We start from the raw sequence: 12,158 nt of genomic DNA on the forward strand, positions 1-12,158 counted from the left end.
CTGAACACAGAGCCTGACTTAGGGGCTTTATCTCACAACTCTGAGGTCATGACTTAGGCCAAAACCAATAGTTGGGTGCTTAACTGACTGTGCCACTCAGGTGGCCTATCAGTCCTCATTAAAAAAAAAAGTTAGGATGCTGCTGCCTGTTTTATGAAGGTGATGTGAAGTAATCTAATGGAATGTTTCATGTAGTACCTGACATGGTAGGCATGCAGTACAATGAATGAATATCCTTTATTATTATTATTTCTCCAATTAAATGCTCTTTTGTTATTTGTTAATATGGAGAACAAGTTGAAGTCATTTAAAGAAGCTGGTAGACCAAGTAGAGGTCCTTTTGGGAGACTTGGTTTAACAAATTCAGAACAATGATTTATAGAATAGCAGTCATTTTTTATTAAAGAATTCTCTTGAGTATGTGTAATATCTGCCTTGAAGTCATGTTCATACACAATTGTTTAGTATTTTTTTCCTCATATGAAAATTCCAAATTATATTTAAATTAATGATTTCTCATTAGAGTGTCCCTTTATAAATTAAATAGAATAAACCTTTATATATAGATTATTATCTATTTGGACTTAACAGACTTTATAGAAATTTGACTAATCTCAGGCCCACCTGAGGTTAGTGGCTTAATCTTCCTTCGTTAGGCTCAACTTTAGCTTCCAGTTAACACTTTAACTTTTCCTTTTGCCATTAATCCAGTAAATATTTTTATGGGTGTCTGCTATGTGCCAGGTACTAATTTAGTTGCTAGGAGTTTAGCAATGAACAAAACAGACAACATTGCTTTTACAGAGCTAGTATTCTAGTAGGAGGAGAGGGACTATATATATATATAAAATAACAAAAGTATGTCATAAGTTAGATGGTAGTAAATCTTAGGAGAAAGTAGGAAAGATTGTAGGGAATGATGCTTTTGTGTCTGATGGTTGTGGTTCAAATTTAAATTGTCACTGAGAAGGTAACAGAAATATTTGAAGGAAAGTGGTAAGAGAGGGAGCATGGTGAATATTTGAGGGGTGAGTGTTTTAGATCTGAGCTTCTCAAACTTTTTTCCCCCCAAATTCCAATACTTACATGAATTACCTGGGAATTGTATTAAAATGCAGATTCTTAGGTTCCTTTTCTAGAAATTTTTGATTTTGAAAGTTAGAGTGGGACCTGAGATAATGGATTTCTCACTTGCTCCTGAGTGAGATTGCTCTTGCTGGTTAGGGTCATGTTTTGAATAGCATAACCCAGCTTACCTCTTTCTGTTCACTTACATGACTTTTCATTGTCTTTTCAACATAACAGCCAGAATGATCCTGTTAAAATTATTTAGATCATATTACTACTATTCAAAATGGTTCTGTAGTTTCCCATACATTAGAGTGACAGGACCCTGGGATCATGACTTGAGCCAAAGGCAGACACTTAACCCACATTTACACAAGTCGGAGGGACACAGAGAGAGAGAAGGAGAGAGAATTTCAAGAAGAACCCACACTGAGTGGGGAGCCCAACACAGGGCTCTATTTCACAACCTTGAGATCACAACCTGAGCCCAAACCAAGAGTCAGTTTACCAACTGAGTGCACCACCCAGGCACCCCTATTATTATTATTATTATTTTTTTTTAAGTTTGTTCCATACCCATTGTGGGGCTTGACTCAGATCCTGAGATCCAGACTGAGCTAAGATCAAGATTCAGACACTCAAGCAACCGAGACACTCAAGTGCCCCTACCTTTTTATATAATAGTTTTATTGAGATGTAATCACATGCCAAAATTTCTCACTTAAAAACATACAGTTTAGGGGCATCTGGGTAGCTTAGTTAAGCATCCAGCTCTTGTCGTCTTGTCAGGTTCTTGACATCAGGCCCCACATTGGTGTCTTGTTCAGCTTGGTGACTGCTTAAGATTCCCTCACTCTATGTATACCACTCCCTGCCCCCCACCTCTGCTTGCCCCCCCAACCCCACTTGCATGCGCTCGCACTCTCAAAAAAAAAAAAAAAGAAACATACAGTTTAGTGGTTTTTAGGACTATATTCAGAAAGTTGTGTAGATTTTATCACTTCCTGAAAATTTTCATCACCTGCAACAGAAACTGTACCCATTAAAAGTCACTACTCATGGTGCCCCTGTGTTGCCCAGTTGGTTGAGGCTCTGACTCTTGATTTTGGCTCAGGTTGTGATCTCAGGGTCTTGAGATCAGCCCTGCACTGGACTCCATGGACTCAGTTGGTTAAGCATCCAATTTGGATTGGACTCCATGCTGGGCGAGGAACCTCCTTAAGGTTCTCTCTCTCCCTCTCTCACTGCCCCTCCCCCCTAAAAAAGAAGTTTCCAATCTACTCTCTGTCTCTATAGATTTGCCTATTTTATATAAAGGGAATCATATAATATATGGCCTTTTTTGTTTGGCTCTTTTCACTTAGCACAATGGTTTGTTGTTTTTTTTTTTTTGCTTAATTTTTGAAATTTTTAAATTTTTTTTTTAATTTGAGAGAGAGAGACTGAGTGCATGCAAGCAGGGGAAGGGGCAGTGGCAGGCAGTGGGGGAGAGAGAGTCCCAAGCAGACTTGGTGCTGAGCTCAGAGGCCAAAGCAGGGCCCAGTCCCATGACCCTGAGTCATGACCTGAGCCAAAACTTAAGAGTCGGATGCCCAACCAACTGAGCCCCCAGGCTCCTCCACTTTATTTTAGAGAAGGTGAGGGAAAGTGAGAGAGGGGCAGAGGCAGAGGTTCTCTTAAGATTCTCTTAAGAGAATCTTAAGCAGGCTCCATGCCCAGCACAGAACCCCATGTGGGGCTTGAGATCAAGTTACGACTCTGAGATCGTGACCTGAGCCAAAATCAAGTTGGATGCTTAACTGACTGAGCCACACAGGTGCCCCAGCACAACGTTTTTAAGATTCATCTATGTTTAGCATGTATTAGTACTTTATTCCTTTTTATTGCTGAATTCCATTATATGGATATACTACATTGTATGTATCCTTTTACCAGCTGATAGATGTTTGAATTGTTTCCATCTTTTGTTTATTATAAATAATGCTGTTACAAACATTTAAACGTTTTTGTGTGGATCTATGTTTTCACTTGATGTATGTGTAGGAGTGGAATTGCTGAACCATACAGGAACTACTATCTTAACCATTTTAAAGTATATAATTTAGGGCACCTAGATGGCTCAATTGATTAAACACCTGCCTTTGGCTCTGGTCGGGATCTCAGGGTCCTGAGATTAGGCCTGTGTCAGGCTCCCTGCTCAGTAGGGACTCTGCTTCTCCCTCTCCCTCTGCCCCACCCCCTGCTTATGCTGTCTCTCTCTCTCTCTCAACTAAATAAAATCTTAAAAAAATATATATAATTCAGTGGCATTAAGTACATTTATAGTGTTGTACAACCATCACCACTATCTAACGGCAGAACTTTTTCATCATCCCAAAAGGAAACCCTGTCTCCATTAAGATTCATCCCTTGGGACCACCTGAGCGGTACATTTGGTTAAGAGTCTGACTCTTGATCTCAGTTCAGGTCTTGGGGGGGAAAAATTCATTCCTATTCTCCCTCGCTCCATCATCCTCTGAAAACCACTAATATGCATTCTTTTTCTATATATTTGTCTCTTCTGGGTATCTCATAGAAACGGAATCATATAATATGTGGTCTTTTTGTGTCTGGCTGCCTTCATTAAACATCATGTTTTCAAGGTTCATTCATGTTATAGCATGAATGTTATAGCCAAAACTTAAGAGTCGGATGCCCAACCAACTGAGTCCCCAGGCTCCTCCACTTTATTTTAGAGAAGGTGAGGGAGAGGGAGAGTAAGAGTACTGATGGATATATATATATATATATATATATATCCATCAGTACTTCTTTTCTTTTTAAGGCTGATGCTATAGAATGAATTGTGTCTCCTTAAACTATCTATGCTGCAGCCTTAACTCCCAGTGTGGTTGCATTTGGAGATAACAGCTTTTAGGAGGTAATTAAGATTAAATGAGGTCACAAGATGGGGGTCCTAATCCCATAGGATTGAAGCCTCATAAGAAGAGGGAAAGCAAAAAAAAAAAAAAAAAAAAGAAGAGGGAAAGCTCTGTCTGTAAGAATTTCTTTTTTCTAGCTTCCTTTATTATAATATTACAATATATAATATTTATAACATACAAAGTATGTGTCTGTCTATTATTATTAAGGTTTTTGGTCAACAATAGGCTATTAATAGTTAAAATTTGGGGCAGTAAAAAGTTATATGCAGATTTTTGGCATCCCAAGCCCCAATATTATTCAGGTGTCACTTGTATAAAGAGTATCAGACTGTCTTCTGAAACAGTGTAAGCTTAAGCTAACTTTTGTAGGACAGGTAAATATTACTACCTGAAGTAAGGATGGCCTTGATGGTGAAAGGAGCAGCATATGAAAACACATTGAGACTTGAAGTAGCAGTGATCCATTCTAACACATTTGGTAAGAATAAAGTGAAAAGTGTTATGGCAGATTATAAGGTTAGAGATACAGATAACTTAGCTCTTTTTCGTAAGGTCTTTTTAAAAAAATTTTTTTTTTAAAGATATTTATTTATTTGACATATTTATTTGACAGAGACAGGGAGGGAGAGAGAGAGGACAAACAGGGAGAGCAGCAGGCAGAGGGAGAGGGAGAAGCAGGCACCCTTCAGAGTAGGGAACCCAATTCGGAACTCCATCCCAGGACCCTGGGATCATGACTTGAGTGGAAGGTAGACACTTAACCCACTGAGCCACCCGCTTGTCCCTCTTTAAGGTCTTGATTTAAAATCTGAGAGAAGTCTTCCCTGACTCCCATATCTGAAGTTAGTCTCCTTCTGAGTTACTTGCTTTTCTTCTTTATAGCATTTATTACAACTTGAAATTACTGTTCTGTTTACTGCCTTCATGAAGGCAAGGATAGCATGTAATATACTAGAGAGTTTAAACTTTATCCTGAGCTCTTTGAAAGTCTTTTAAGTATTTTAAGCAAGAGAATAACGTGATTCAGTTTGTATTTTTAAAAAATCACACTGATAGTGGAATCTACTATATGCCAGGTGTATAATGCTAGGTACTGGAAATAAAAAGTTGATAGTACACAGTCTATCCCTTGAAGAGATTGCAATCTATTTAGGAGGCAGAGAAGCAAAGAAAAATAATGATGTGATAGGGATATCCATGAGTTCAGTGAAAGCAGAGAGGCACTAGTTTGGTGTGGGTTTGTGGTCCAGAGGATAAATGTTCTTTTAGCAGCTAGTGTATAGTGATGAAGTCATTAAAATGACTTTAGTGACTAATCTTTGGGACTTAAACTAGCTTTTTATCACATTTCAGAGTTCAGAGATTATACAAGATGGTTATGTTGTGTTAGCCTTGTGTAGTGAGTCTGTCATATTTGTCTCTTGATAGGTCACAAGAACAAGATAGGCATTTGACTCATGAAATAGATTTTTCTTTGTGAATTCTGATACCTTGTATATCTCTTCATTGTATTTACATAAGTATACCAACTTGTACAACTAAGGAAGGTATAAGGAAAGAATATTTTTCCCGTATATGTATAAATTGATTGTTTCCCATTGACATTTTAAAAAAATTTATCAGTTCTGCTGATGGTAACTGATTGCTTCCTTTTCTAGGTAAAATGAAGAATGATGACTCTAATAAAGAAAACTCTTCAGAGATGGACTATTTAGAAAATGCTACTGTGATAGATGAATCTGCATTGACACCTGAGCAGAGGCTAGGCTTGAAACAAGCAGAAGAACGCTTAGAAAGAGATCACATCTTTCGACTTGAAAAAGTATACTATGTCATTTTAGTTATTTGGAGGATGATGGATGTTTTATTACTTTTCTTTGCCAAGCACAGCTCTTTTTATCTTCTTTTATTGCTAAGGCAGAGATAGCATTCATTTTTCCTAACTTCCCTCTTTCCTTTCTTCTCTCCATCTTTCTTTTCTTCTCTCTCTTTGTTCAGCAAATCCTTGTATCTGTGAATCTGACTTCATTCATTCTTTCTAGGGGTCAACAAACTATGGCCTACCTTCTTGTTTTTTCCTTTTGTTTGTGTGCTTTGTGTTTTTAAAATTGTGTAAAGTAGACCTAGTCCCTTGTTTTTGTAAGCAAAATTGTATTGGTATATAGCCATGCCATTTGTTTACCCATTTGTGGCTGCTTTCATGCTACCATGGCAGAGTTGAATTGAGTAGTTAGTTACTCCAGAGAACATTATAGCTTGCAAAGCATATAATGCAAAGCAGTATTTACTGTTTACCAAAGTATAAAATATTTACCAAAATATTACTTTGTCCCTTTACAGAAGTTTACTGACCTCTGATTTATTCACTCAGCAGTAGATACTGAGTGCTTCTTATGTTCTCAGTACTATGCTGGGCACTGGGATATACTGATAAAAATGGCAGTTGGTGAATTAGAAGTGAACAGTCCATTTGGAATGACAGAAATAAATGAGCAAATATTATATACTACACTTTCTCCTTTTCTCCTTGGTTTTCTCCTCCCCTTTCCTCTTCTGTCTCCCATATTTACTGAATATCTCTTATGTATTAGGAATTATTCTAGCTATTACTATCTTGTTCCTGTATACTGATTAAATTCTTAACCTAGAGATACACATTCCTAGCCTTAATAAAAAACATTGCTAGGTATTGAAGGAAAGAATCATACATCAGCCTGTTCACAAATAGATACTTGGGATATTTGTGAGCATGTGTACAGGGTAATATAGGTTATGATTCTTGATAAATAAGAAAGGAAAGAAAGAAACGGTATAATTTTGTAGAGTTTAGAAAAATGAGGTCATATCTAAATTGAAGAGGCAATCCTGGGTTATTAATAGAACTTAAGACAGAGTGGTCACCCTATGAAAATAGAAATGAATATCAAGGGGTAGAGGCCCATAATGCAGGGAGAATTTAGGTTGTGTAGTTAGTCTCCCAAGGTGCTAGTTAGAAGGAAGTCTTTTTTTGCAGTTTGCTCTTTTACTTAGTTCTCTCTTTCTTCACTTTCTTTTCCCTATGTCTGGAGTTAGTAGTTATTCTGGGTGTGTGTATTGTTAAGGTAAATATTTAGTGCTTTTCATGTGTCATGATCTGGTGATAAAAAGTTGAATTGGGGCCTGTGTGGCACATTAATTAATTAATTAAAAGATTTTATTTATTTAATTGACAGAGAGAGACAGTGAGAGAGGGAACATAAGCAGGGGGAGTGAGAGAGGGAGAAGCAGGCTTCCCGCCAAGCAAGTACCCCAGTGCAGGGCCTGATTCCAGGACCTGGGTATCATGACATGAGCCGAAGGCAGACGCTTAACAACTGAGCCACCCAGGTGCCTCATGTGTGGCATTTTTAAAAACATGTTACTGGTTTTCTGGTTTACTAATTAGAGAAAAACATGTAAGAGATAATAGTAATAATAGCAATATTGTTTGGAATCTTAGACAAAAGAGTGACCAACTTGAATGGTTAACTTGAATAATGTTAGATAAGTTATTTAACTCTTTAAACCTCAGTTTCTTCATCATGAAAATCGAGTTGATAAAAATAACACCTAGCTCATTGTTTGAGGATTAGGTACGATAAATACAAGTAAAAGTTCTTCATATAGTGTCTGGTGTGTATTAAGCGGTAAAGATCAACTACTTGTAGAATTTTACCACTAGAGCAATTTTTATTATTTCATTTTAAGGTTATAGAAGCAGTTTTCAGTGTTCGAGATTTTTTTTTTTTTAAAGATTTTATTTATTTATTTGACAGAGAGAGATCACAAGTAGACAGAGAGGCAGGCAGAGAGAGAGAGGGAAGCAGGCTCCCCGCTGAGCAGAGAGCCCAATACGGGACTCAATCCCAGGACCCTGAGATCACGACCTGAGCCTAAGGCAGCGGCTTAACCTACTGAGCCACCCAGGCGCCCAGTGTTCGAGATTTTTTAAAGATTTTATTTATTTGACAGAGACAGAGACAGCAAGAGAGGGGAACACAAGCAGGGAGAGTGGCAGAGGGAGAAGCAGGCTTCCTGTGGAGCAGAGAGCCCGATGTGGGGCTTGAACCCAGGACCCTGGAATCATGACTTGAGCTGAAGACAGACGCTTAACCGATGGAGTCACCGAGGTGCCCCACTGTTAGAGATTTAATTCAAGGTCAAAGACATGTCATCATAAGCCTTCTGACTCCCCATTTATGTTAAAACAAAGTTTTCTTACAAAAAAGAATCCAGACAAGTCCTTGTCTGCTAATATTTTACAGTTGAAAAACTTTTATGATGAGTTTTTTTGACTCCCTTAGTGACCTCATCAATATTCATAGCTTTAAGTGTTCTGTATTTATGTTTTCAACTCCTCAGTCCTGACCCTTGCCACTTTCACCACTCTTCTTGAACCAAGCCAGCATCATCTCTTGTCTAGATCATTGCAGTATGCTTGTAATGGCAATAAGCTCTTCCTGCTTCTATTCTTAAAGGAATTAGGAAGGCAAGGATCCTTTTAAAATATAGATTAAAACTTAATTCTCTGCTCAAAAACCTTCAGTTTTTTGGAATAAAAACCAGAGTCACTTTTGGAATAAAAACCAGAGTCCTTTTAAGGGGCCTTGTGATCTGGCCCTCCTTACCACTCAGTGCCAGTCATATATTAGGCTTTTTGCAGGGTCTCAGACATATTAGCATATTCCTGCCTGAATCCTTAGCTTAACATTTCCTTCTACTTGGAATATCTCTTCCAAAATACCCGCATAGTTTAATCCTTCACTTCCTTTCAATTATTTTATCAGTAAGGTCGTTTTCTTGTAAAGATTTTATTTTTATCTATTTGACAGAGATCACAGGTAGGCAGAGAGAGAGGAGGAAGCAGGCTCCCCACTGAGCAGAGAGCCCAATGTGGGGCTCCATCCTAGGACTTCGGGATCACCACCCAAGCCGAAGGCAGCGGCTTAACCAACTGAGCCACCCAGGCATCCCAGTGATGATCCTTTTTTAAAAAGTAGTTAACACGTTAACCCTGCACCATATTCCTTCTTATCTGTGGATTTGTTTATTACATGTCTCTGTATATTAGAAGTAAATTGTGAGGACAGTTTTGTTTTGTTTTGTTTATGCTATATATCCCTTCTTCCTAGACAAATGTTTGACGTTTGTTATGAGCTCAGAAAATATTTAGGGAATTAAGTATTAGTTGTGGTTAGAAACTAAGAGGTAGGAGTGTCTGCAAGGGCTTAATTAATTCCTCAATAAGGACAGATTTGAAAGAGTTTTTTTAATGTTTTTTTTGTCTTTAAGTTTTTATTTAAATTCCAGTTAGTTAATATACAGTATAATATTAATTTCAGGTGTACAGTAGAGCGATCAAACACTTCTGTACATCACCAGGTGTTTATCACAACAAGTATACTCCTTGATCCCCATCACTATTTAACCCATCCCCTCACCCACCTATCTCCTGGTAACCATCAGTTTGTTCTTTTGATAAATTTGGTTTCTTGGTTTACCTCTCTTTCTCTTTTTTTAACCTTTGCTCATTTGTTTTGTTTAAGTTCCACATGTCAGTGGAATCATACTATATTTGTCTTTCTCTGACTGACCTATTTCACTTAGCATAATGTTCTCTAGTTCCATCTGTGTCATTGCAAAGGGATAAAGAATTTTTATACTACAAATTGAAATGACTGGATTGAGCTGAATTTTCCTTTTTGCTTATTCTTTTGGACAAAATTATTTAAGTTTTGAGATTTAGTTGCTTTGCCAGTAAAATGGGGAATCATAAAGTTGAAGGTTATACATACTTTATAAATGATGGCTGTATTTATTTTTAGTCTGTGGTAGGACTCTTGCTAAATTTGGGACAGGTTTCCATTTGAAGAAAATCAATATTACGAAGTTAGAGAATCTGTCAGGAGTTGCAAGCTATTGAAGATCAATCTGAAATAAAAATTTAAGCATTGTTGTAATTTCAGAAATTGCAGTATAAGGCACTAGAAAAAATGTTTTAAAATTCAGTGTGTATTTATTATGCTTTTGTAATTTTTCATTCTATAATCATATGGGTTGAGTTGGCTTTGGAATCAGATATACATGAATTTAAATTCATCATCTACTTAATATTATATCCTTGTGAAATTTACAGGCTGTATGAGTTTTTGTAGAGAATGAAGATAATAGCAATCTAATTGGATTATTAGAGGTATTAAAAAGACAAATTGTGTATGAAGCACCTAACTTAGTACCTGGCACATAATAGGCACTTTGGAATTAGTTAAGTTTTTTTTCTTATTTCATGAACAGGTTATTATAAAGTATAACTAAAGTACTATGATAATTTTTGTGTGTCATCAGAATTGTTCCCTTTAGAATAGTGGCCTCAAGAGATTATCCATTTATTCCCATGAGATTGTGATTGAGTGGAATGTTTTCAGAACTAAGCTTTTGGAATATTCTTCCATATTCTCAACTCATATTCTTTTAAAATCTCCTATTTGAGGGTGGATTTTATTTTTTACCAAAAAGTCAAGGTTTGAAACCAATTTTTGGGAAAGCATTGGGAAGAAGACTACTAAGACTGCCTTTCTTATCCTACATTGGATTCTAAGGACTATATTAGATAAGTATCAAACATTTAACATTATCACAGTGTTGTTTGAAATGAGCATATGATCTCCTATGATGACTATTTTGAAAAGGACAGCTATTTCTTGGGGGTATAAGTACTGATTTGTTTATTAAAAATTTATTCCTTTAATGCTTCTTTTTGTTTCTTATATTTATGTAATTATATCATTCCCATATATAGTCAAATACTTACTTCTCTGCTTTCTGAAAAAATGCATTTTTTAACTTTGCAGCGCTCACCAGAATATACCAATTGCCGATATCTATGCAAACTTTGCTTAATTCACATTGAAAACATCCAGGGAGCTCATAAACATATAAAGGAGAAAAGACATAAGAAAAATATTTTGGTGAGTTCTTTTTTCAAAATATTTTATTTATTTTTCAAATGGCAAAACTCTATCAAATACTTATTTATGAAACTAAAAATGAGGTATTTGTCCTGTTTTACATTAGTAACTGAAGTGATAGCATTAAAAGCTGTGGTTGCCCTTCTTTTATCTTAGGTGGTCAGGACGGGAACCCTTTCAGAGCCAGTCTGTTCGTACTAAAGTACATTGATTCTCAAAGTTAAAACTGTCAGATATAGTTGGTAGAGCATATGATTCTTGATCTCATGTTGTGGGTGTAGAGATTACTTAAAAATAAAATCTTAATTAAAAAAAGAAACTATCAAATACAATCAGTCCATCCGATGCTTACTGAATTTTTGTGTACTAGGTCTAGGCAGTGGTGAATAAGATAGTTGTTTTTCCTACTCTCAGATTTTCTAAAATATTGGTGAAGGCATACACTGGAAAAGAATCTAAGTATATTGAGTTCTATTAAAGGGAGAAACGTGGTGCTAAGGAAGTATACAAGGATATTTTACCTAATCTGCAACAGGGACATTTCTGAGAAAGATATTTGAGTTGAACTTTGAAGTAGTAGTTAGAAATTAAGGCAAAAAGAGGGTGTCGAAGTGGCATAGTTGGTTAAGTGTCTGAAACTTGGTTTCAGCTCAGGTCATGATCTCATGGATCGTGGGATTGATTGAGAGTCAGTTCTGCGCTCAGCAGGGAGTCTGTTTGAAATTTTCTCTCTCTGCCCCTCAGTCCACTTTTGTGTGTGTGCGCTCTCAAAATGAATAGGTAAATCTTAAAAAGAAAAAAGGAAAAAAGGTGAGTGATGACATGGCATATGAGGAACAGAAAGAGTCTAGTATGACTTGGGCAAAGAGAGATAGGAGGAAAATGATGTGAGATGAAGCTAGAGTAGTCCAGACCATGCAGGGCCTTATAATCTTTAGACTGTTGGAATTCATAATTTTTCAGTTATTTTTATTAGAACATTTCATAGACATAGGTATGAGTAATGTTTTAAAAAAATTATTAGTATTTTAGCCATTTAAGCTTTTCTTTTCAAAGTGGTAATGTATATTTTTTATGAGGTTGATACATATCTTTTTAAAGATATATTTATTTAAAGATACATTTATTTATTTTAGAGAGAGAGAGAGCACAAGTGGGAGGGGCAGAGGGAGAGGGAGAG

The 12,158-nt window shown here is 36.6% G+C and overlaps 1 protein-coding gene across 1 annotated transcript in view; it reads left to right on the top strand.

Moving 5' to 3' along the window:
• Window positions 1–12,158, top strand: part of TUT4 (terminal uridylyl transferase 4) — a 124,072-nt gene that overhangs the window by 32,853 nt on the left and 79,061 nt on the right. Inside the window, 2 exon segments of the mRNA XM_045998664.1 lie at window positions 5,651–5,814; window positions 10,862–10,978. Of these exon segments, the coding sequence (XP_045854620.1) occupies window positions 5,651–5,814; window positions 10,862–10,978 (281 nt within the window).

This window comes from Meles meles, chromosome 1, assembly GCF_922984935.1.
Source record: "Meles meles chromosome 1, mMelMel3.1 paternal haplotype, whole genome shotgun sequence".
In the NCBI taxonomy this organism is placed as follows: domain Eukaryota; kingdom Metazoa; phylum Chordata; class Mammalia; order Carnivora; family Mustelidae; genus Meles; species Meles meles.